The sequence below is a fragment of the Mycteria americana genome, chromosome Z (genome assembly GCF_035582795.1).
Source record: "Mycteria americana isolate JAX WOST 10 ecotype Jacksonville Zoo and Gardens chromosome Z, USCA_MyAme_1.0, whole genome shotgun sequence".
Taxonomy (NCBI): domain Eukaryota; kingdom Metazoa; phylum Chordata; class Aves; order Ciconiiformes; family Ciconiidae; genus Mycteria; species Mycteria americana.
In genome coordinates this window covers 10,406,931-10,434,124 of record NC_134396.1, presented here as the reverse complement: position 1 = coordinate 10,434,124, position 27,194 = coordinate 10,406,931, and the positions used below count along the sequence as shown (strand labels likewise).

General features: G+C 38.5%; 1 protein-coding gene across 3 annotated transcripts in view; it reads right to left on the bottom strand.

The window, feature by feature from the left end:
• PARP8 (poly(ADP-ribose) polymerase family member 8) overlaps positions 1 to 27,194 on the bottom strand; it is a 120,938-nt gene that overhangs the window by 32,287 nt on the left and 61,457 nt on the right. For all 3 annotated transcript variants that reach the window (XM_075527394.1, XM_075527396.1, XM_075527395.1), the window contains exons 5-14: positions 26,509 to 26,579; positions 23,991 to 24,068; positions 18,741 to 18,835; positions 14,563 to 14,623; positions 13,406 to 13,496; positions 10,416 to 10,482; positions 8,559 to 8,684; positions 5,845 to 6,409; positions 3,488 to 3,541; positions 3,289 to 3,384 (exon numbers count right to left, since the gene is read on the bottom strand). In XM_075527394.1, coding sequence (XP_075383509.1) covers positions 3,289 to 3,384; positions 3,488 to 3,541; positions 5,845 to 6,409; positions 8,559 to 8,684; positions 10,416 to 10,482; positions 13,406 to 13,496; positions 14,563 to 14,623; positions 18,741 to 18,835; positions 23,991 to 24,068; positions 26,509 to 26,579 — 1,304 coding nt within the window. The remainder of the gene's footprint in view (positions 1 to 3,288; positions 3,385 to 3,487; positions 3,542 to 5,844; positions 6,410 to 8,558; positions 8,685 to 10,415; positions 10,483 to 13,405; positions 13,497 to 14,562; positions 14,624 to 18,740; positions 18,836 to 23,990; positions 24,069 to 26,508; positions 26,580 to 27,194) is intronic.

The following is a 27,194-nucleotide window of genomic DNA, read 5'->3' as shown; positions in this document are numbered from 1 at the left end:
ATGCAACTGTGTTATGCAGCTGTTCTGCAACAGACATCTTCCATACAATGGTATGTCTGCCATGTGGATGTAGTGTCTAAATTAAGCCATACAAAAAGACACATCTTGTCATCAAGTTGCTCTTATCTTATGGGAAAGATGATGTCAAGATTTTAAGAAAACAAAATAAATTGAAAAGGTATTAAAAAACAGAACACCCCCCAGAAAAGTGATATAGGAAAAAGAAACACAATACTGAGAAGAAAGCTTGTGCTGAGGGAGACTGATTTAAAGATACTTTATAACTAAGATAAAAACATAGCCTGTAGAGCAAATCTGCAGAAAGGAAAAACTTTATCTCTCAGTTTCACTTGTTATCTTCAGCTGTCTTGAGGGTGACACATCTGAATTATGCAAGTCATTAATAACCAGCACAAAAAAATTACACCCAGGTATAAAAGTTTACAGTAGTAAAAGAATGTAATTATTGTGTGATGGCAATTGTTGAATTTTTTAAATTGCATTTCAAGACAATTTATTAAACTACACTACAGTTGAAGGAAAGGTGTCAGGCTGACATACTGGAGGATTACAGAATCAAATTCCTTACTGTCTTCTTTGCAATTGCATAAAACTCCATTAAATAACAGAAAATCAAGCCTAAATACATTTTAAAATAACTTGTCAAGCAATAACTTTGCTATGCTTTTATAAATTCATATGCCTTCTTTGTTGTTGAAAAAAAGTTCCAGAAGGTAGAAGGGAAACTCAACATTAAGGATACATACACCCAGGCATGACCCTGTATGCATCTGTGTGGAGGAACTATTCTTCAAAGGAAGAGACTGGTGAACCATCCAGAGCTATTTAGTCTGTGGCATCTCTTGTGATACAACCAAATACAGATAGAGCCTATCTAAGTAATGCCTTTGAGATATGGACATCTGTAGAAAACAAGATCTAGACACAGAATCTAACAATATAAGCAGACTGTAGCAATGTTCTGATCATTACAAAACCTGGTCAAGTTACTGTGGTATCAAAAGTATGAGCACTCTAAAGCTCTTTATGAAGGCCAGGGATGCTACATATGGGATCCATTAAGTGACATAAGGCTAGGTTGCATGTAGCCTTGCCTTAAATGAAAGCCGACTGCATTCTGCTTAATAAAGTACTGTATTTCTGAGATCTGCTGTTGCAGTAGTATTAAACATAAAGTGCTCTTTCAGTTGGGTCATTCTTTATTTTCTTTATATACATTATATATATATATATATATGTATGTATGTATGTGTATGTGTGTGTGCAGCTGAAGCATGTAAATAAGCCCTACAGTTGACTACTTTAGGCTGCCTCTGCCAGAGCTCTCAGTAGAGTGAAGCATAAATTTCCTTAAGACCCTTTGGCAAGCTCATGTTCAATTCAAACTGAGATCCTTTCTCACCTTCTACAGAACTGCAAACGTATTAATGGCTCTATATTGCTTATTGAGTCATTCAAGCATACACAGAGCATGTTAGATTTCTTCCCGCTACCTCCTTCTCCCGGGGTTATATAAGGACACCCTTTCATTTTTGCAAAGCTTGCTAGGCTATGCTGCTTGCAAAGGCACTGATGAATATATGTTTAGTGGCAAACATGTTTGCACTTCCCTCCGTTTTGAAGCACTGACAAACTCTCAAACCGCTAAAATGACCCCTCTTTAAGTTGAAGACAGAGAAAAGTAATTCTGAGGGCTTTTAATCTCTAAGGTGGGAAAGCAAGAAGAGTTAGATATTTTATTTAGAGCAGATGAATTTCCATTCTGTTTTCTTTTAATAGTTCATCATGTGAACAGGAAGAAATCCTACCGTTTGCTTTGTCCTATGGACAACAGATAAACCCCAATAATTTAAGTAATTATATTATCCAAACTTTACTCACTATCCTCACTTTGTCTTATCTCATCCTATCACAGGTAATATGCATAGCAGTGCATTCAAAGATGAACAACAAGCAACAGATGCCTTTTCTACAGGCTTCTAATCAGTGTTTAGTTACTGATAAATCTGGCAGAAAACCATGTTTTTTAAAAGGCAGATATAAGCTTGAAGAGGCAAAAACCCACCTGATAGGATTTTCAAAAGTACAGAGGTTTAACCATGACTTAAAATGGTGTTAACTGAATACGTAGATGCTTTTGCAAACCCTATTAGCAGCCTATTTGCACACCCTGCCTGCAGTCAGAACGTCTGACCGTTGGTGCCACTGAGTGTCACAGGGGATGAGGCTGAGGGGACTTCTGCTACTGTGTAAGCAATAACCTTCCTGAATTTAGTTCCATGGAACTACCAGAGATGATGTCTGCTTCAACTTACGGTTAGTTGCTCGCCACACTGTGGAGAAATTGGCAGGTGTCAGACCACTCACACACTAGTATTAAACGGTTTTCTATGGCTTTAATCTTTTAAGGTTGCTCAGGTTTCCATAGGATTCAGGACAGGTGAAACAAGAAGGATTCTAAACTGCAAGATCAGTCCTAAAGGTAAGAATTTTATTCTCCTAATACACTCTTTCACAAAGCTGCACTGATCTAGTAGCTCCAGGCAGAGCGCGTCTCTCACGACCAATCTTACTCTTTTTCACTGTATGCATTCCCCAACAGCATGAGAGGGTACAACATGCAGCATGCAAAATTCCGGGTTCCCAGTTGCACAGGAATGAAAGGAAGGAAGAGCTGTGTAAGTGGCCAGTCCTTGGGCACACTGAACCACAACAGTGCCCCTGGACTAGGTCACACTAGATGAGACACTTCACAGAGCACCTCCTTCTACTGCCTTTTTTATCACATTATGGAGGATGGCTCATTCCAGCGGCCCATGAGCAAAAGAGGGTCAGAAGAACTTCACAGCTTTGTGGCATTAACACCAGTGCATCTGAATACCCTGGCCATGGCTTGACAAGAGCTCAAGGACTGAGGTGACCCTAAGCTTTTAAAAGAATGCCAGAGGACCAGGAAAGCACTCTAATGCACTTCCTCTATCTTATCTGGTTGTGACTACTGTCGCACAAGTGTTCAGTGAAATACACCCCTCCTTTATGTTTCTATGATATTATACAAGCCTGATTTCCATTTCCCTTGCTTGCAATACTTTTTTTCAAATTTACAGCAAAATCTAGTTAATATGCATAACATTTTTGCATCTTAAAAGGATATTAGGATGAAATGCATCTGAAATAATTCAATAGTTTTATAACAGGTTTGTATGGTCCACTGCTATTTAAGGCATTATAAAATGCATTGTTTATCCCAGCAAGCACACCACTTACCCTCAGCATAGGGCCATTCTGGAACACATGGGGTTCATCACAAACTACACAGTATTCATTCAATACTGGTATCCGCTGCTCAGCAAATTCAATAGTCTGAGAACAATGAAAATGAGAATAACAACATCTGCTTAAAAATAATTAACAGTCAGCTCATGTTCCACAGTGTTTCATAAATGGGTAAGATATGACATCCTACCTGCACAAGAAAGCCACGGTCTCGTACCGGGATGCATTTTGCACCATAATTTTGCTGCAAGGAAAAAGTTGAGGCAACTTCAGTGTTGGTAGACTAATTATAAGGAAACTAAAACACTTGCATTTTTTGCGTGCAAATATGTTAATTAAACAATATTTGCATCTAAAAAGATCTCTCATTTGCATAAAATGGCCATTACAAATAATCAATCCTTTTACTGTTTGCTGAGTGCGGGATAGATTTTTAGCATTTCTTTTTAGTTCTTAAATCTGGTGAGGTTTTGTATCTCAGCATCCCAAAAACTTTAATCTCAAATGGAAACACTAGTGCGTTCACGCCATTCTAATAAACTGGCATTTGGTAACTTCCATTAAATTTTAACTGTGTAATGTCTATCCAAATATGGGCTATCTGCTGAGGCTTGAAAGACTAATGTAACTCTCAGAATGGCTGAAAACCTTTTTCTTTTATATTTACTAAGATCTTATTTCTGTAAGCATCACGCTAACATATCTCTGTGCTCAGATCCCACTCAAATTCTTTCTGCCTTTTTCTTTCAACGCACAGCAGCATAAATTAGAAGGAACTTCTGTTACAGGAGCCAGTAAGGTAAAAAATTCCCTAGGCTGACATCTATCTCAATCAAACCTTGTTTTGAGTAAGAGTCAGATCACCCATTTACAGCTTTTTTTGGTTTTGTTTATAGCCTTATTTCCTTTCATTTCTCTAGCTGCTTAATCGGGAAACTTTTCTCTTTTTTTCTCCTGGGAAACAATCCTCCTAATTGTATTCATATATGAGATTGAAATACTTTAGCTGAGAACTGAAGAGAAGTTAGGGTCCTGATTCATCGCTTCCACATTCCACTGACTTCAAATTGCAGTTAGGCACCCAGGCTACCCATATATTTGGTGCCTGCATGTAAAATATGAAATGGACTGTTGATGCCGTTCTGCTAACATCAGTCAAACTGCACCTAACCATGTACGTGTCGATTTTCCCTCAAAGTAAATGCATTCTAGCAATAAATTACTGGTAGTTTTCCTAGACTGCCAAGCGGGCCTTGCATTTCTTCCAGATCGGCTGATAACATCAGTAATAAAACCACTTAGTCAACTCTTCATTATCTTATCAAAATCAATGGGACTTTTCTATTAACTTCAGGAGAGAAAAGTCTTGCTATGTTAAGATGTCCTCTGCTGATTCAGAAAAAAATGCATCTCTAAACTGTGACAAGTAAAAAGTCTGTTGGCTCACCTTAAATTAATATTGCTGTGCACATTACAGGAACCAACCACACAGCATGTATATAAATTATTTTATGATAGTATATCACTGCTTTTAGATCTGATGAGTATAGCTCACAGCTTATTAAACTAATTTACCATGAGACATAGCACACTCAATGTAATTTCATTACTCAGAATGCACTATTTTGAATATATGTATGGCATTTCAAGCAAGAATCAGCTTTTTCTCGCTGAGAACATCAAGGTACCACCAGGCTAAGGGAGTGGAGAGGAGACTGTCTCCTAAGTGCCCCTCCCCAGATCCAACACAGAAAACAGACGGATGCCTTGAAAAGAGTGGAAACAGACCCACTCTTTTCTCTGAAGTATAAAAGCCATCTTTTAAGAGGCAGAGGCAGAAGAATTAATTTTGAGCACTCTTCCTTAAATTTAAGAAATGTGCTACCCTTCGTTTTCCCAGTCAATCATGTCTCTGGTGAAAGAAAGAGGGCCAGCGTGGACCTAACTCCTTCCCTGACCTCTGGCTGCCACCAGCGCGTTTGAAGGTTAAACCTTTCACAAAGCACAAATGCGCAAGAGGTGAGCTGAATCATGACTGCATTCCTTCCACTATGATGATGATCACAGATGCAAAGACCAGAAGGAGAGGTGACTTGGCACCCGAACAAGCCAATGGATGGTTGCTTCCCACACAAAGCAAACAGTGAAATGAGAAAAGACCTGTGTGAGCAAGCCAATTTTGCAGCACAGAAGCACACACTCTCCCTTCTTCCTGCAGCAAGAAAGAAGACAGGGAAGGATGATTGAACTTTTCCCATGGCCAGCAGGTACTTTGAGTTGTATTCAACATGACACGTAAAATCTCTGTCTTGACCTAAGCAAATTCTGGTTTTACAACTTAAATATATGTGCATGCATAGGTGTTTAAATCCTCCTTAAAAAGCTGACTCCATTGCTCTTGTCTTCCAATATATTCAAAATATCCAATATATTCACTAATGTATACCCTAAGTATTAATGTCTTTGCATAACAAGCATAACAAGCATAACAGCATGTTTGGAAAATAATAGGAGGAAAATGAGCAGAATAAAAAAATTATTACGCACAGCAGCTTGTGAAGGTGATGATGAAGATGGTGTTAAGATACCAATAAGCCCTGAGGTAAGAGAGAGCCTCCTGCTCTCTGCTATGGTGGACTCCTTGAAAGGCTCCATTTTGGATGATTTAGGGGCATTGGAGTAAGTCTTGCTGAGTAACTTGTGATTCTTCAATCCATCCAATTCTTCTGTTCTAAGATTACTGGAGTAGGACCTGCTTAAGAGTTTATGGGGCTTCAAGGTGCTGTTGTGCTCACATCGAGGATCCCCAGAACATGACCTACTTAACAGCTTATGGGGCTTTAAAGTGATGCACTCCTCCTGCTTGACGGCTGCAGAGCAAGAACGGTTCAACAGTTTGTGCGATTTAATAGCCATTGTCTGTTCAGCCCTAGGGTCGCTCGACAACGAGCGGCCAAAGGTTCTGTGAGATTTTGTGGCACACATATCCTCCGCCTTCACTGTGCTAGAGCAAGTCCTTCTCAGTAGCTTGTGAGTTTTGGAGATGCCATCCTGTTCTGACTTCAGTTTTGATTTATTTTTACCACAGCCAGGTGGAGGATAACTCGGCGACCTTAAAAATAAAGGAGAAGACAAAGTTGGACAATAATCAAAATCTTGTGCAAATCAAGCAAGACTACACATATGTAAAATTTTTTAAATATCACCTGTCTTTATGTATTTCACTAGCGATAAACGCAGCCCAACATCAAAAAAAATGAGCAATTGTATGTAGGACTAATTTTCCAATACCAAATAGACATCTTACTCCTATTTACACACAAGCTCATCAATCAAAAGGACAACTAACTACTTAAGTAGTAAGAGCTTAAGTAAAGTTAGAGGTGTATCCTCACAGCTCTTTGTAAAGGTCTCTATGTCTCTAAACAAATGATTTATTCAGAAAATTATCTTTGAAATGAAAACCATATATTTCACATGAGATTATAACACATTTTCCTCATCAAAATCTATTTTTCCTATGTAATCATCATGGCATGATCCCATTAAAGTTATTGTCTTCTGGACACAGCATAACAAATTCTATGTCCAGACGCAATGGAAGATACAATGAGCAGTGAAACTTGCAGGCAGTGAATCAAATTTAATTCAGCTGAAATGAACATTATTTTTAAAAACCTCATAATAAACTGGGTGCTTTGTGGAAGACAATTTGATGCCCTTCTTTCCTGTTTTAGACAAATTCTAGCTCTGTAACACTAGAAATGAGATTGTGAGGGACCTAAACTATGAATGCAGGAAGTAAAGAACAAAAGTTTTCTATGAAACAACACTCACATGAACTGTCACATTTCTATAAGGCTCACATTCGCCTGTCCTTGCAAAGCAAGAACATGTAACAGCTATGCTGAACCATTTTTCTGTGCTTTATAGGCAATCCCAATATTTGGAGTATTTTTTGGGCTTGGATCGAATAGAAAAGAAGTGAAACCCCAAGGGGAGAGGCTGGCAGGTTTCCCCACCCTGTCAGCAAGTGGTGACGGTAGCAGATGCACGTGGAGGCTGCTGATTCACTGCTGCAGTTGGCTCACTACCACCCTCCTGCAGACAGGAGGTAGGAAAGGTGCTCTAGGGGAGAGGGGGTCCCTGCGTTGGGGCTGAGCCATCTTTGGACAGGCACTGCGGCAGCAGCCAAATCAGAGGAGAAAGACGGGCCTGGCTTTTGTATGCCCTTTCTGAATAAAACCAAATGCCAAGCTACAGCCTGCGCTAGGCAATGGTGTGTGGCATGGTAGGGAACAGGTAAGCTTTCTACTTAAAACACCACCTTCCTCTTCTAACCTTTGAAAAGACACATAGTCTTTTGTCATTTTTGACATTCCTCCCTTCTTCAACATGAGTGATCGCTGTACTCCCTCTCTTTTTTATACACGGAATTTAGAATGGCAAAATTCATCAAAAAGAAGGCATGTTCAAAGAAGCATTCAATTCAAATTCACAGAAGGGGTGATCTGTCAACCCTGCATAAGCAGGAAAACATGCTAGAGTAAATAGTCACATTCCTGAAGAGGTAAAATCAGAGCCCGATTTTACATACACTTAAGAGTATGAGTAACTGGCAGAAGTCATAAGGAACTCAAAGGAACTATTCACAAACTACTTCTTATATTTTTAATGCGTTGTTCTTTGAAATTCTGCATTTCAGAAGTGGTGAACATTAATGTACTCAAACAGTGGACAGGGGTGGGTGCTCAGCAGCTCTAAAAATCAGTCTTTCATTAATGAACATTCTAGTTTTAAAAAATTAAAAATACGCACAGCTGTGGAAAGAACAGCTAGACAACCACAAACATTTTTTTATATATATATAATATATATATTATATGTATGTTTTATATATTACTTGTGTATCTTACTTATATTTGTATTCTTGCTATTCAAGTAACAGTCAAATCCTACCAAGCTCTGAAGATACAAATACAACAAGTTAAATAATATAAAATTCATTATTTCCAATTCTAGATGAAACATGGCCGTTGCAGAGAGCAGGGCACTGAAATGCTCTGCCTTCAAATAGTCTTAGAAGCTGCAGTAGTACCTAGTTCACTTTTGATGTCATGCAAGGCAAGGACTGGAAACCCATGAGGTAAGATATAAATAGGGCATTTCTCTATGGAGAAAAGTCAACATTTCACCTTGTGAAGTCTGCTGTGGATTTTGAACAGGATATGGTGTTAACAGCTTATTTTCCTTGCTATTACCTGCGCAATGTAGAAAAGATGTGCAGAGGGGATTTCACCTTTTTGTCAGACACCTTCTTATTGTGCGTACAATTAGATTTCTCTTTGCTGTTCTTCCACTGTTGTGTAACAAATGTCTGCATGATTCTGCAAATTAAGAAAGAAAAAAATACTTTCTTATCGTAGCCAGGATATACTCACTTTAATACTGATCTCTCTGTTCACCACATAGGTGTCAGGATGCAATGTCCTCACTCTACAGGCAGAGTTTTTCTGTCATGTATGTAGGCTGATGATTGGGTGCCTCAGCTCCTCAAAAATGCTTTTTCTCCCACATAAAATGAATCTACATGGAACTCTTATTGAGCATACAGTCTGCGTAAACAACCACTGCAAGACTTATGCAGGTATGCCTCTCATGGAGATCTAGAGACAAATTGATTCAAAGGCATCCCATCCAACTATAGGCGTCTGTCTCTCCAGTGACTAGAGAGGGAGGCTACAGCATCCGCACTGCTCAGGTAGGAGCATATTCTCCTAAGGCACAAACATGAAGGTAGGGATGTTGAATATTACACTACCCAAAGAGGGTTTACAGAGAAGACACAGTCAGACACTTCCCAGAGATGGACAGCAAAAGGCAGTGGTCACAAGTTGGAGCAAGGAAAGCTAAAAACCATAAAGGCTATAAAAAGAAGACATCCACAAGAAGAGTGGTTAAGTACAATAGGTTGCCACAAAGGCTGGAAATGTCACAGCTCAGCTGCCTGAGACTCTGAGTGGACTAATCTAACTTTGAAGTTAGTGTTACCTGGAGCAGGAGGTTGCACTAGGTGACCTCCAGTAGATTCTTCCAAGCCAAATTACTCTGTGACTCTAATCTAGCAATAGGAGTCTTTGAGTGATAAAGTCAAAGTGGAAGTTGGTATGGACTTTTATCAAAAATTTAGTGAATCTTCAGAGATTAATATCCTGTTGCCACAGCCATGGGAGGCCATGTGGTTCATGGGTATTCTGACTTCTGCTCAACTGTGAATTATGCAGCTATGTCCTTGAAAACATCTTATGGGAATCTTTAGTAATTACCCGATTGCACAAATCAGAGATAGTGCAAGTACTGAAATGCTTTAAGAGACTGTTCATGTCTGGGGAGCTTTTTATTTTTTTTCTTCAAAGTCATGTACCATAGAGATTTTAGTAACATTGCTTCATTTGTAAGATTACGAAAATGCTGCACTGAATTTCTTTAAACACTGAACAGCAAAAGGGTTTTTTCTTCTTAAGGGATTTTTAATGTTGTTATGGTCAGATATTAAAGCCTATATTCTTGTCATTTTATTACACATACACAAGCATACGTGAAAAGATGACTCAGCAAAATTTTATTAAATTGTATTGTATCATGAACACACGAAACTGCTAATTTTTTCAACTATTCTTCCCTCTTGTCCTCAAAATGTGGATGGCCTAATTACGATGGTACCTCCTAGAGGATATCATGAAAGCATAGCCCCCTTAGGGTGTATGCATGATGCTCAAAAAGACTCCTGCTCCAGAGCCTTCACCATCTAAGCAGAAACATGAAATTGAACACTCCTAGCTACAGTCTTTTGAACTTTTGTAGCTTACTTCCTAAATGGCAGCAAAGTGACAGAAAACCCTGGCAGGCAGCACAAATCAAGTTCTCCCCAACAACTGTCAAAACTGAACTTAAAAAGGCAAATCCTGTTATTTTTTATTTAAAGAAAAACAAGTTCAAAACACTTTGATCCAACCAACCTGACAACCTGTGAATTTTATCCTACTTGACATGGTCCAGGAACTAAAAAGAGTGTAATATATGCCTAAAAACAGGGGTTTGCACTTTTCTAGACTTACTTTTTCAGCTGATGTCCCAGCCCAAATCTTTCCTTAGTAGAGATCTGAAATACATCCACAGTTGGCACTACAGAAAAAGGAGATATTGTTGATATATGAACTTACAGCAATAATCAAGAACTCATGACCATGTAAGTAATAATTAAGGACCCTGTTCTATCTGGACCTTTACTATAGACAATGCCACTGAAGCAATGGTGAAAGTAGACATGTCATCTAAGCCTATTAAGAAATGAATGGCCCTTTTTAGAATATCAACCAATACAATTTGTAATTTTACAAATGAGTACTTTAGAAATTGAATTCCCCCAAACGTATCTCTTCCCACTAATTTTAACTACAAAAACATGTCTTTGTTTTTTGTATTACGCAAGTACTAGAGAACAGCATCAGATTAAATGTATCTGGACTGGTAATTCATCTCGCCTAATGTTTTAAACTTTTTTCCAAGTAAGTAGTCTGTACACACTACAGTTCCTGTGACTATGAAGAAAACCCAGAGTGGAATAAACTGAATTGATTAGTATCTGGGTTTTCTTTCTGAGGGCGTTTTAATACAAGATCCATAATCATCATCTAAGTGCCTGATATATGAATTCCAGTGGCCAAGGATTACCCTGAATTTTCCTCAAGACCTGTCCTAACATTGATATATCCATGTTCATCAGAAAATTGAAAGTGTACAGGGTGAAGGCTGGAAATTAGTTCCTGGTATTACTAAAATCCTTTAATAACATTTACTAGATAGAAGTGGCAGATGGAATCCAGCACTTGTTGAGGGAGCCTCAGGTCCTCAAGGCAGGACAACAGCTAACACTTATTACAAGCGCGAATAGACTTTATCCTTCATATTACATAAGGCGGTAATGACTACAGTAAAACAAAAAAGGAATTAAAACAAGAAACTAGGGTTGGTTCAAATTTTATTAGAAAAAGTGAATCAATATTTTAAAATCTGTATTATTCTGATCACTCAGAAAGCCAGATTTTATTCAGAATGTCAAAGTTTATCCTTTAATTTCACTTTAATAAATTAAATTTTAAAATAAATTACAATATATCTAACCTGGCCATCCATTTTCACTTAGTTCAAAGCCCTGTAGATACCCTTTCTCTAATGTTATTATTCAAATATAATCTCATCTTTTAAAGGCAAACTGATGATTTTTTCAAAAGGGATGAATGATTTGATTAGGGGTAGCAATGTCTTTAGATTGTCAAATTTAGGACACATGATAGGGGGGGAATATTTTCAGTGAGAATCATCATACCTAGACCAGCAATCTCAAAATCTCACTTCTAGACTACAATTGCTGTCTAAGCTCTACAGTCAGAGCAGACAGCCCGGTACCTCCAAAGGCTGATTCGTCCTCATCTAAGACAGGTTTCTAACGCATGTGGGAGAAACTGCCCACAAGTACAATAATGAGAGAAGCTATTAACTAGAGGAATGACTATCTAAAATCAGATTATTACACAGCTACAAGGTCGTATAAATACCCCCCATAGTGCTTTGCAGTATACTGCATTTCTGTTTCTTTTATCAATCAACAGAAAGTACCATAGGAGAAAATGATGTAACATAAAGTTATGGCCCAGTAGTCTCAAAACAACATATTTAAGAGGGAAGAGGAATTCACAGAGGAAGGGTCTTGTTAACACACAAGATGGTAGATCTCATTGTCCTCTTCTGGTAAATAAAGAGACGTGGCTGCAACAGTAGCTTAGCTCATAAAACCAGTACCAGCGAAGCACTTGCCTCTGGCCCTGATCTTGCCTTTCTTGGTACTCCGGCACTCCCACAATCAGTCAGCTGCAGGACTGGGAACTAAGCTTCCCATTTTAACCTTGTCAACGATGCAGAAGATGCCTTGTTACTTCTCATTTCACTAGATCATTTCTTACTGCATGCTGCTCTTCACGCTTCACCTTCTCTTATTTGCTGCACTTTTTTATTTTTTAAATTACATTTTGATAGGAATATTCTGAATACTAACACTGCTACCTGCTATGGCAAATACATATTTTAAGATATGCATATTTACAAAAAAGACTGAAGCAATAAAATACGGACAAAAAGACCAAAGTCAAACAAACAAACAAAAAAGACTGATGTAATGAAATTCTTATTTGAATGAACAGAATATAGCTTATAGTTAGCATCGGCAGGCAACATATCCTATAAAAATAGCTCATTGGGACAGATTTTGCTAAACATATTATGACTGGAAATATCTATTAATTTTCCAGAGGCAGAATTGTCCCACAGATACAAGCCTGAACTGACAGCTTGTACTGGAAGCCTCCAAAGCTGGGCATGTTATGATCCAAATGGCAACTTAGTTCTGACTGCCCACTGTAAAAATATATCTGAAGTTGACTCTTGCATATGAATTTTTCCAAATCTTCAAAATCAGTTGATTCTTCAGGAGTTTGACCATTTTTACTCTCACGAGGAAGCTTTACTCACTTAGCAACTCAGTCAAATCTAAAGATTCCCAGAGTTCACATAGTCCTATAGAAATCAGAAGCTGAAAGGATAATTATCATGGCCCGATTCTTCAAAGGTGTGTGAAAAAGGGCATATTAATGTGCTGCACAGATCTGTGTATGCATACCTTATCAGTGATATCTTATCTGTGCAGATGATCCCTGATTTCCAAAATCAGGAAATCACATATTAGAAACTGTAGAACTTTATTACTTAACCCTGGTTCCTAGGGGAAGCAGTTGCATTTCAAAGGGTATCAGGAAAACAAGTTCCAAAAATCAACCTATGAAAGTTTGAATTAGATGCCCATGTCATTATTGAGGGCCTAGCCATGCAAATATATGTAAGCATAATTTCAAACCAGTAGGACTGCTCTCAGCAGTAGATCCAAGCACATGCACAGTCCAACATTTGGCAGTTAATGAGTATCTATCATCTAGTTACATGGCTCAGACTAAGACACCATACAAGGCACATGACAAATACAGAGGTGACTAACCTGGACCATTTAAGTACTGTGTAAGTGAACAGTGCAATCGCACTATTATAGGCTCTGTGCGAATCACATCCCAAGCCACAGCAATCTCTTCCTAGTTCAAAATAAAAAGAAAACAACAGACACCATTAGCCATCATGACGAACTGCTGCATTTTGTCAGTCTACCTTAGGGTTGTTATAAACACCATCCATCCATTTACCCAGTTGTGGAAGATCTACTCCAACTTTAAACTTGAGACTTAGGACAACCTGTTGCCTGCTGACACCCCTAAGAGAACTGTTAGACTGCTGCCAGTTGTTGAGTATGCTCATTTAAACTGAGCCCAGGTTTATACACAACACTACACCTTGCGGTGCAGGTAGACACATTCCCTTTATCAAGAGATACTGCTTCAAAGCTGAGAACCAAAAGGAGAACAAAAGATGGAAAGGAAACTCATCCCGTAACACAGGGCAAAGGAAACTTTTGCCCCTTAAGACTGACTAAAATAATTCAAGGTACGATCAGATTTTCTTAAATTTTAGAAAAGCCCAAGAACAACTACCTTATGTGCTGTGCTGACCTGAGAATATGACACATCTGTGCAGAAGTTATTGATGCCCCTAAAGCACTAATTTTTATTCTCTATCTAGAGGACAGGAAGTTACTGCACAGATGAGGTGAGGAAGTGTGGTTAATGACAGCATAGCTGTTAGAGAAGCCATGCTGGCAGTCGACAGCACCACTCTCCTGTGTCTCCATTGCCACTCAAGCCTCTCCCTAATCAGCTGCAGATGTTGAGAAGCACACAGGAGAGTTCCAGCCAAGGTCTTCTTCCCTCCAGGGCTCTGTGAAGTGCTTTCACCTAACTAATGTCTAGGATAGCAAAAAAATAAATGTATTTCATTTATATCAGTTAAAACATTTACCATTCACAAAGCATGTTTGAAAGGAAATACACATGCAGTAAATAAAAGCCTACAAAGCATTTTAACAATGTGACCATAAAAGGAAAAGGAAATCTTTCCACTGAGTAGCAATCAATAATGTGACAGTCACTTGTGAAGATCAAGTCTCCGAAAAAGGAAAGACTCAGTGGTTGTCTAGAGAGTCTGATGTGTAGCAGAATTAAATGGGTATTAATGTTCATTATGTAATTCTGTGATTAGATTACTTACATCAAGAAAGCTAACATCAATATGCAGATCAATATCTACATCATCAATGGCTCCATATTCCCTGAAAGGAAAGAATTACATTACATTAGAGCTCTTTAAGATACTCCTTAGCCCAGGAGTACTTATAACAGGGAAGATTTTATAAAGGATAATCTTGTCTGTAAAATCAGAATGGTTATAAAATAGACATTTACATAGATTGGATCAATATTCCCAGTGGGTGACCGTCTGCTGCACTGAAACTTTCTTTCAGTGGATCTTGCTTAAACAGGCTAAATCTTTTTTTCTACTAATTCCCTCAAATTCTGTCTCCATGTATTTTTGTTCGCATATTGCACAAATAAATCAAGAAAACAGTAATGGTCACATGCTGCTCCTATTTATGACAAAAGAAAACCCTAGTTAATTTTCAAAAGTATTTCGGGTTAACAGCCAGTAAGCTAAGGAGAGGCTTGAGATAAATCATTGAAGACAAATACAACATAGCCTAGAGGGTGGCATATTATACCTGTGAGATTGCTTCATACATTCAAGCACTTGTTTGTCAAAACATAAAGATTGCCCTGTAATGCGCTCAAGGCAATAGTTACCTTACTTTATCTGCTATGTGTAATATTGCTGGAATCCCCAAGGTTCAGATTTAACTTATGCTCCTAGGTGTTTCATTGCCATCTGAAATCTTACATTTAAAGTGTGACTTTTTTGCCTCTTATTTTCTGAATCATTTGGATTGCACTCCCCCAACGTACTTGAAGACTTCTGAAAAGTAGGGCTAGGAAATACTCATTATAGACCTAAATAAAAAATTGCTTTTCTTTTCATTTAAATTACTTAAGTGGACAATGCTGTAAAAATGCAATCACTCTCAATTTTTCACAGGTTAGCTTGTAGTCACTAGGTTTTTTTCTTTACACTGCATTTATATGCTTGTTCTCACAGTGACTTCCATGCTTTTAAACTAGACTGAGACAGTGTACAGTAGCAGTTGTGTATAAAGAAGTTGATAAGGTAATTTTGAAATACAAAAATATTTTTGCCAATACAACTATCTCCTGCCAAAGTGGCCTCTCACAGAATCACAGAATCACAGAATCATATAGGTTGGAAAAGACCTTTAAGATCATCGAGTCCAACCATAAACCTAACACTGCCAAAAACCACCACTACACCATGTCCCTAAGCACCTCATCCAAACGTCCTTTAAATACCTCCAGGGATGGCGACTCCACCACTTCCCTGGGCAGCCTGTTCCAATGCTTGATAACCCTCTCGGTGAAGAAAAATTTCCTAATATCCAGTCTAAACCTCCCCTGGCGCAACTTGAGGCCATTTCCTCTTGTCCTATCCCTTGTTACCTGGGAGAAGAGACCGACCCCCACCTCTCTACAACCTCCTTTCAGGTAGTTGTAGAGAGCAATGAGGTCTCCCCTCAGCCTCCTTTTCTCCAGGCTAAACAGTCCCAGCTCCCTCAGCCGCTCCTCATCAGACTTGTGCTCCAGACCCTTCACCAGCTTCGTTGCCCTTCTCTGGACACGCTCCAGCACCTCAATGTCTCTCTTGTAGTGAGGGGCCCAACACTGAACACAGCATTCGAGGTGCGGCCTCACCAGTGCCGAGTACAGGGGCACGATCACTTCCCTAGTCCTGCTGGCCACGCTATTTTTGATACAAGCCAGGATGCCATGGCAGGACCTAGCTCACACTGGAAATGCCTTGACCTCTTGTGAAGTTTGGTGGAGGGAACCCCATCCACCAAACCTCGGCATGCCAATGGTTCTCTCTGGTAAGGGCAAACCCACAGTGTCTCTCTAGATCAGATGCGTCCACACATGGCACACACGGGGCAGGTGAACGGCTGGCCAGGGCTGTGTTATCTGGAGGCTTCCCAGCCACCCTGACAGCTGCTCCAGAGTCCCCTCAGCCAGAGCTACATGTACAGCTACAGGCGCTCGCTGACCTCCTGCAGCTCACCGAAGACCTGGCTTTGAAAGCGTGAAATTCTCCACCTACTGAATGGCTTAGCCACTCTCCTACACAACAGTGGCCTCCGATTTTTTTTGTTAATTTTCCAGAAGATCCAAAGAACAGATTGTTATGAACTCTTAAGTAATATTTATGAACTCAGGCTGCTGTTAATCACATGACTGAGATTCAAAAGGCTGTGAACAAGCATAGTTTTATAAATTAAACGGAAACATAGTTTAATTAATGAAACACAGAAATATTAGTGGAAGAAAGGATACGATAAAAAAAAGTTGTAACTGTGGAATTTCCATACTCACTAAAATCCCTTTGCTCCCACTCCATTACCATCCTAGAAAATCCATTTTAGACACATGATGCTGACACTAGTTTTACTTCCCCAAGCCGAAAGGGGGAAGAAATCATGTTTTCTGCCAGCACCTGCAGCTTCTGATCTGCTGCCTACAATGGCTCCATGAAGACTTCTTGATTTTGAAGCTCCCAGAGGTCCTCTGTCCATCAATGTATAAGCAATGTAAATAGATAATGAACAGTTTGGATCAGTTGGTCCAGAGGTCTTTCTCACAGCTTTGGTGGCCAGATTTCAAAGGGCAGTGGTGAAAAGCATGCAGGTATAGGAATTTCACTTTTATATGTACAGTTGACTCTGCGACAGCAAGAGACTACGAAAAGAGGGTCAACTGTCTAGGAAATGCGCATCTCAGTGGGTGTCACTGTCAGACAGACTTCTCTCTCCACAGAGAAGTGGAGCTGCAGGAGAAGGATGAAACTGAATGCTTAATGCTGCGTTTGTCATTTCCAAGAATTTATGAGTATTTTCAACTGCAACAGAGTGGAAGAAGCATTAAAGTTTTCCACAGGCCAAAAGCAGCCACAGATGCCAATTTCTACTACAGTGAGCTCAAGGAGATCACAATGCTTCCAGTGAAACAGTTGATTCAATAAGTTAGATGCATTAAAGTTTTTGAAAGGTTACATATAATGTTTCAATTTTAGGAGCTTGAGGGAGCCTATTATCAAGGTATTCTCAATTTCATAGTTATCAGTTTGGCAACTGAACATTTATCTCATTCATTTCCTAAACTCATATACAACTATTCGGATTTCAGTTCCCCAGGTCCTCGAAATGTAATGAAATTTCCACTTAATTTGAAAAGGTATAGTACACCATAGTTGTAGACATGCTCTCTCTTCTTAGACAAAAATAACAGAGCTTATTGTTTAGAGGTTAATGGGAATTGTTACTTGCAATATATGTATGCCTAAGGTTATTATCTCCTCTGTATCTTATTACTTGGTTTGTATGACAACTTTGATATTTTCTTTGCAATACATCTGACAGGTCTGTTACATCTTGCCTACCTGTTATTTTTATGAAATTATTCAGATTGCATAGATGGAAAAAGAAGTTATAAAAGACCTGAAGTGTATTAAAAATACCATACAGCTATGCCCTATGGCAGAATCATGCATGCTCATATATGCTTAATAGAATTTTTGTGTAATTACGCTTTGCAATCCACCTCTGACTGAGGTTCCACCACTTCCCTGTGCAGGATACTTTAAATTCCCACAATTAAAAAGCTTTCCTAAAATCTAATAAAATTCTTGTTTGTTGCTAACACAGCTAGTTTCTTATTGTCTCTCTCATGATGACAATAGAGAACATTTGGTCACTCCTCCTATCTACAAACAGCTCTTCTGAAGAAGAACAACTGTTATTACATCTTCTTCTTCTCTTTTTTCCAGACTAGATAAATCCAATTCCTTCAATCTTTCCCTAGGGAAAACATTTACTAAATCTCTTATCATTCCTCTTGTTCACCTCCAGGGCAAAAGACAGAATATGACAGAAAAGGAGTTTAACAAGGGTTTAGACTAATGATGAATAGTAATTTTCAACAAAATACAACAGCCTGATCAAATACGGACTGCACTGCAAAAGACAATGATGTTTTAGAACAGGCTTCCAGCGCTTGTTCTCAGCACAGCCATTTGTAGCCAGTAGTCAGACACCAAAAAAAGAAAGAACAAAACCAGCATTACTGCTAGCTAGCAGGACTCCTTCCTTTTGCCACACAATATACAGAAATCACTAGAAGAGACTTGTGCTTTGGCAGTGAGGGAAGGTCCACATGGAACTCAACCTCCAAAACGTTAAAACATTCCACAATACAGAAAAGCCAATGACATACCTGAGAGATACTGCATTAGGTCCATAGATCTCTCTCACTGCTGTCAAATCAGCCTCCAGCTGTGGGTGCTTGTGAAGTTCTCCATCATAGCTAACCTACAGGGAAAAAAAATATCATAGGAGTTCTTATTTATTTCATTACTGGCATCTGACCTAGGCTCTTGAACGTTCCCCCTGAAAAATACGCTGCATAAAGATTCCTTAATGCCACGCTCAGAAAAGACACTCTGTTGATAAGCTGAAGCACTGAGGTGGTCTAGCTCTGCTAAGCAATGAGATTTGCAAAGCAGGCACCTCTGCATCGAAATTTTTTGAGGGTCCCACTCCTGTTTGTGGGAAGAGAAGCTGCAAAGGACTCATCCCTCTGTCCTGTCTTGTCCTGGGGTTTGTTCTGGTACAGTTGTGCATTTTAAAACTGTTAAGCAGGAGAACCAGATCTCCCCAGTCATATCATCCCACTCCAACCACTACAGGACAAAGGCTTGTTCCCTCTTGCTTGTTGTCACACTCTCATCTTTATTAGACACAGAATGGCTTGGGCCCAACAAGAGAAACATGAAACTATTCTATATACCAAGTGTCTCACTATCTAAATTACATTTTCAGTCTACTCATTGCCTGTATTCTATCCACCAGTGCAATGATATCAGATGAAAAAAAAAAAAATTAAAGAACGCTTTCCCATTTTAAGTATTTTACCAGAGAAGGTGTAAAGAAACATGTATTTAGACATCATTCCCTCCCCCCCCCTTTTTTTCAAACTTGACATGAAAAATGGAAACAGTTATGTTAGTGCTTACACTATAAAGCAAAACTTGTGAGCTGGTTTGGTTGAACTGTATGAAGTTAAAATAATTAATATCCTCCTATCTTCTAGTCTTGGTTTCAGCTGTGATAGAGTTAATTTTCTTCCTAGTAGCTAATATAGTTCTGTGTTTTGGATTTAGTATGAGAAAAATGTCGATAACACCCTGATGTTTTAGTTGTTGTTAAGTAGTGCTTACACTAAATCAAGGACTTCTCAGCTTCTCATGCTCTACCGACCGAGAAGGCTGGAGATGCACAAGAAGCTGGGAGGGGGCACAGCCAGGACAGCTGACCCCAACTGGCCAAAGGGCTATTGCATACCATATGGCATCATGGTCAGTGTAGAAACAGGGGGAAAGCTGGCCGGGGGGCCACTGCTCAGGGACTGGCTGGGCATCGGTCGGTGGTTGGTGAGCAATTGCATAGTGCATCACTTGCTTTGTATATTCCTATTATTATTATTATTATTATTATTATTATTATTATTATTATTATTATTAAACTGTTCTTATCTCACTTTTACTCTTCTGATTCTCTTTCCCATCCCACCAGCAGGGGAGTGAGCAAGCAGCTGTGTGGTACTCAGTTGCCGGCTGCAGTTAAACCACAACACTTCTACAAGGACCAAAATACCTCTTTAGACTTGTAACAATCCATTCACGGTCTATTACTACTTTCTCATTAAGCAATATGCCTCTGATTGTGTGAACCTAATTCTACTTCTTTACAACAATTAGAATGACAGTAATTCCACAAAAGTCAATGAACTCCCTAGATTTGGACAGATTCAGAAATGAGAGTAGGATTTGGCTTGTACCTTTGACAAATCAGAGAGCAAAGCACAAGAGTGTAATTTATCCCTTTAGACATATATATATATCCTTATACAGGAATTCCTGCAAAGAATTCTTGCTATTGCAGAACCGCATCTAACTGCAGTACTGTTTCTTCCATTTGTACATCCAAATCCATAGGAGACCAGTGCTGTGACACTTTGAGCTCTGCTATCTGGAGATGTACTTTTCAGTCTAATTAAATAAATTTCAATAGAATGAAAATCAGCTGACCACTTTTTACATGTGAAAATTAGCAAAGAATAATTAGATTAGACTAAGAATTCTTCAAATATAAGGCACAGAACTCATGAGCATAGCATGGGCATGTGTTTATCAGAGATATTAACAATATTCATGACCAGAAGGGTATAAACCAAGTATCCCTCCCTTGTTTGGGCAGGCATGTCAGAACAATTTTCCAAGTAGACCACCATGGGAAGAAAACCGTTATTATAATTTTTTTTTTCACTTTAGGTAGGAGAAAACCAATCCTTTTTACATGCTCATTATTCAAAGATGAATTCTTTAAAGATGCATAAATAATTGCTGTCCTGCTTCCAAAGAGAGCACAGCAATCATTTCACAACTGGTAGCTGTGGTGCACCTGCCACCTTTGTTGGTCCTAAACCACATTTTTTTCATCAATCTTACGTATCAATCATAATAAAGTCCAAAAGGAACAGTGTGCAGAACAATGAACTGCTCAACATAATGCTTTCTCCAATCTATTTTCTGATGGTAAGAGGTTATGAACTCAAAAAGGAAACAAAGCAGCATTCTGGCAAATGGTAAGAAAATGGTATTTTCCACCCCTGAATTAGTGCCACAGACATGCTGCTGCACACAGTGGAGACTGCCAGAGTTTTGTATATCTGTATCTGCAAGTATGTCCTGGAACTGAGCACAAGAGAGAGGGAGAGAGCACCAAAGACAGCAGTATTACTGTTTCAATCTCCTGTTCTCATTTGCAAATGTAGAAGATAGAGATTCAAAGCAAGAATTAACAAAGAGTCTCAGAGAAAGTGAATATAAAAGCTAAAAAATCTGATAACTTTGCTGTGTCTGAAGGGTCTGTGTTTAGAAAGTCTCAGTTTTTAATCTGAGACCTGATTCAGATTATTTTGTCCCACATAATGACAAAAGGTTGCATTTTTAAAGGAGATTAAGTGATTTACAAACCTAAATCCCATTGAAAATCAATAGGACTTAGGCTATTGAATCACTTAGCTACTTTAAAGTATTTATCCATTAAATTCTTAGGGAGGATTACAAGCAGGTGCCTAGGAAGCAGATACAAACATTTAATTTATGACCAAAAGGTCGTATCTTGTTTTCACTGCCCATCAAATGCCATTTCCCATCTTCCATGGTCCTTGTTTCATCATCAGCTGCTCACTTGTCTTTCCAGCTGTAACCACTTAGCAATGTTAAGAATTACCCCTGACCTCCGCTTTTCCCAACTGTATTGCACACAATTACACTGGCATCTATTCCCTCTAGTTGCTAAAGTCAATTTTTGTTCCCTTTCTCTGTGGGCACAGCACACGCTTATCTCAAGTGAAGCAGCTTGCCTTGCTTGTTCTCCACATATACAGTCAACTATTTTGTCTTCTCAACACACCTGGTGCTCACTTAATAACTCTTACAATCCCTTTATTTGAAAAAGGACTGTTCTTTTTATCTCTCAGGGGACTGTGCTCATTACCTGGCTTCCTATTTATTTTCTCAGTCCTCAATATTTTCTTTAATTCTACATGTCTTCTTTAGAATTTTGTCTTTTTGAACATGAAATTTTAAATTCAAAATTTCCTTTTTTCTCTCTTGTAAAATATACTTTCTAGGATGTCTTTTTTGTTTGTTCGTTCTCCTGATCTTGCTTTTTGAATATTCTATATTCAAGACATTCACAATCATCTGATATTTTATTTTTATTGCTGATCTAATTGTATTTTTTTGCCAGTTACAATTCCTTCAATTAATTCTATTACCTTAAAAAAATGACAGTGCAATATAATGTAGTTTCCACTTCAAATATAAGGCAACTAAATTCTAACCAGTATTGCCTATTACACAGCTCTTTTACACCTTGTAAAATGATGGACTGCTCTCTGTGTTCATATCTCATAGGCAGCGTTAATATTTATTCATTCATTAGGGCACTGGCAGGCATCCTTTACCAAACGTATTAGTGCTTGTTCAAGAAATAAGCACTCCCAGCTGTTTGCTGCCTTTTCCTTCACCTTGAGGTTACTGCCCTTTCTGCAGAGTTGAAAAATGGAGCCAGTACATACAACTCATCACTACAGGGCAAAATCAGAAGAATTTTTCCTCTCGGGCACATTAAAATAAGACACTGCCCTTCGCACTGAAGTACGTGCACACGGTCCTCCCCAGCGCTCCGTGGGGCTGTAGGAATCAGCAGCTGAAGGGAGGCAATTCCTGCGCTCATTTCTAAAGTGAACATGAGTCAATACCCCACGTCAGTTATTTCTGATACCGAAAATACATTCTTTCAGTTCCAGTTTCAGTATCACTTTTAATAGCTTTTTAAGGGCCTGCTTTTTTTTTTTTAGAGTAAAGACCTCAACGTGCATTTTGCGTTCAAACCCCACCGCGCTGCTGGCTCTGCAGGAGACGAGCCAACAGGCTCGGCGACGTCCTGCTCATCAGCACCCCGCGCTCTCTGCACCGACCCAGCTGGCTGGCACGGCTGGCGCGCTCCTGCAGCCCCGGCTCTGCGCACCCAGGACACGGACGGCTTCAGCCTCACGGCTGAGGCAGTGACGACTTTCATAAACAGCAACCATAATTCGTTAAAATGTTTGTCAAAAATAAACAGTTCTAATAACATAAGTGAGGAATGAGTCCTTTGGGGCAATAGTTAGACTAAAAAAGGTGTGAAAAATCTGAATAAAGACACCAGCAGCGTGAAGCGCTCTACTGACATTGCAAGAGGAAAAGAGACTAAGAGATTTTATTTCCCAACACCTAAAAGAATGTAATAATAACTAATTCTGCTGAGAGAACAAGAAGCAAAGACACGGAGCCATACATTCATCTAAAAGTATGCAGCATTTTTCAAGGTGAATTTAACTGTAGAGCTTAGAAAAAGAATGGACTATTGCCTAGATCAAAGTTGTTTTGTAATAACAATTTTTACCATTAAATTGCAGTGCTCTTGACTTTACAAAATGGCAATCCTCCAGAAGGAAACAGATTTGGATCCAGCCTGACTTCCCATTTGTATCAATAACGGGATAAGCTTTAAAGAGTGAATATCCATTTCCTGGAAGTAAGCAACTGGCTTCTATTTTCAATTTGAAGCCAGAGTACTGGCCTCAGTACTCTGAAGAAGAGTACTTGCTTTTTCTATTCTTACACCTTTGCAAATGTAAATAAACTAATCTTATTTTAAATTTAATATAATTATACAGTACAACTTATTCAATATTTCTGCTATAAAATACTATGTATATATACACTGTAATTCTATTCAATGTTGAATAAACATAAGAAATTAATTATTATAAAAAATTTATAATGGAATGAACAACAGAAGCTTTCAAATATTCATTTCTTGAAACTCGTGCAAAAATTTCCTCCATTACCTGTCCTCCATAATAAAATTCCTCAGAATCATTATCTCCTTCAGAGTCTTCTTCAACTGTGCTGTTGTGCCGTGACTCCTTAACGGAAAAGGAAAGTTAGCAATGATTTAAGCGATATGCTTATCTTGCATTTATAGTTCTAACTACAGGAATTATGTTGTTACAAATAAGCTCACAGCCCTCTTTATTAAGGGATCTTTTAGTATCATTTTTCCAGAAGAGTACTAAGGGCCTGGTTTAAGGATAGTGAAATATCAGATAAAACAAGCACCTACTAACTGGGTACATAAAAACACCCTGAATTTATGTTGGAGAAATAATACTTTGTCTGGCTACAGACACAGTGTGGTATTTTAAGGAACTGGGGAATTCAGTAGACTATGTGGGGATACTTCACTCTGTGCTTTTGCTAAACAAAGCATCATTTACCCACCAAGACAGGTTCTGGACTTAATTCATTTGGTGTTTCAGTGACCTAATAAAATTTTAATTTACCTATTCTGGTAAATCAATTCTAATAGTTTAAGGAAATAATTCAAGTCTGAGCATGGGATGTCTTAAGTTCCTTTCTGTGAAAAACTGACACATTGCTGCTTTATTATTTTTAACAGAAGTACCAGCCTGTTCCCAGAAAAGTTCAAACTTAATTTTCTGACTAGCTCTGTTCTGAGACACTGAAAATTAAGGATTAGAAAGTAGTATGCTTACCCAAGTAAAACCTGCTCTAAATAGGCTGCTCTGTGAATAATTGCACTCAAGTAAATAGAACTGATCCTGGTACAGGCTGCAACTCAGCATGAGCTGAAGTGTTATATTCTGCTTCCCGCCAATGGAACCTTTACTTATAATTATGTAATTGCTTGAAGATATTCATTCTTGTTTCCCACAATCCATGTATTATTTCTAGGCCCTATGCTGACAAGGATCCCCTAAATAACACCTGTTAAAATCATAATTCTTCACTTCCACCTGAACAGGATGTACTTACTGCTTATTTTGTATTTATGTCCTGCACAGAACTGCCATAATGGAAGAGAAATCAGATGTATGAATCAAAGAATAGAAGTTACCCTTAAATCCCATATATTCATAAGTGTCAAATACACCCTTATCACCAATTTCTATGGTCAGACATTCTAATCCCATTTCCCTACCTTTGCCTCTAAATTCCTGCTCTATTCACTGTATGTATACATAGAACAAAAATTGTATTCAGCCAATTTCACAGCAATTTTCTACGACACGGCATAAAAATAATTTCTGCTTCTACTTCACTGAAAAGAAACAAAATTACTTTAGTCGTCTTTGTTTTATAATAACCTTACCTCAAAAGGAAGTCTGTGTTAAAACAGAACTCAATTGAACAAAAATTCAACACAAACCAAAGAGAAATGAAACTCTCACATTAGAATAGTGACAAACCGATCCCATCCTAACCGAACCTCTAATTGTCTAGCCAACAGAAATGGTCAGCGTTAGAGACTTTTGTTAAAGGGTGGTTTTTTTCAGTAGTTTCATATTTAAGTACCTCGTTCAACTACAAACAGAATAAAAGCTCAAACTCTGTCCCATAGAAGCTAACTATATCTCAAGCTTTTAATCAAATGGGTAAATTCTTCCTGCACTTTAATTTTTCTAATGTTTACCGAGCACTGAATACAATGATGAGGCAGTAGAAGCAAAGTATTTCCAGTGCAGCTTTTTACATCAAATCAGGATCCATCTACTAAAAAAACCAACCATACACATTAGCATATCTGGGCATGCTTATCTCCCCTTTCCAGGATCAAATACAGATCGGAGCCTAAAAAGCAGTTGCCAAGAAACTCAGCAACCACCCTTACCAAAGGAAGTCTTTAAGTCAAGCACCTGAATTCTTGATACAATGCTCCATTTATTGCCTGGGATAGGAGCCTATGTGGTACTTTCTTTGAGCCCATAACACTGCCAAGCCCTGTAGACTTCAAGTTAGTGACTTCTTTCTTGAGTTAATGTCTCAGTGAGACTGGTCAGTGACCCATGCCAGGGGTACAGCACAAATACAACTGTGACTGGAAGGCCTTAATACTGCAGACCCTACTTATGGCGAAGAGAGTCATGCAGATGCCTAGAGCCTCCAGTGGGGCTGCTGTAGGCCACACGAAGCAGCAGTGAGCTAATAAATGGGATGTGGTCCTATGTGCAAGAGTAGGTTAAAAGGTAATGGCATCATGTTCTACTTCTCCAGGAGAGCTGTGTTTTCAGGGCAGACAGGGTCTATACCACTGTTGAACAAAAAATGAAATAAACGTCAAAACCATATTTCCTAGGATGGGAGCATCCCTATTGTAACTAAATGATTCACTGGTTAATCCATGTATGAAACCCAGAGACTACGCTCATCTTCTAAAATGTGTAAACGTGTGCAGTTTGCATAAGCACACATTTGATAGGAAATCTATGGTAAACATTTCATATTTAATTTTCTGTTGTTTCTTAAAATAACTTCAGTTAAAATATGCATACAAGAAATACATACCTCTCCATTCTCCCTCTGTAATTTTGATTTTATGGATAAGCAATAGTTGACATCACTGGTTTTTCTTAATTCTTAAAAGAAAAGGGAAAATAGGGAACATCTGTGAAAAATGTGAAATAATTTTGCATATGCAGACTTGAAATACTTAGTTGCAGTAGTAGAGCAAATAAGGAACAAAAAGTTACAGATATGAAAAGCATCAAAGAGTTTACAATACAACAGTCTAAAATTAAGAAGCCCCTATGCCTCAGAAGACTCATATTTTTAACTGTGAAATGAAACTCAGCTGGTCCATCAAGTAGATTTGTTTCTCCCAATCTGTGATTTACAATTTACTGTCATTCATTAATTTTGTATACTTTATGAAAGAATGAAAAATAAAAACCCATCAGCAAAATTAAATCAGATCATCTTCTACACAAAACATAGGTTTTTATTCCATTTTAAATGACAGGCTTTATTTCTTTGTAAATTACAGAAATATTTGCAAGTAAAATCTGTCTTAAATTTCCGACTATAATGGCCAGTTTTTGTTTGGGTGCCACTGCACCGACTTCAGTAAAATTATTCTTGATTTACATCAGTATAAATGACATCAGAGACTGAAGATCATATTGGTTTTCCAATAGAATTCAAAGTAATTCTGTGTTATGCAAAAAAAGCCCTAAAGCATTGTAATAATAATA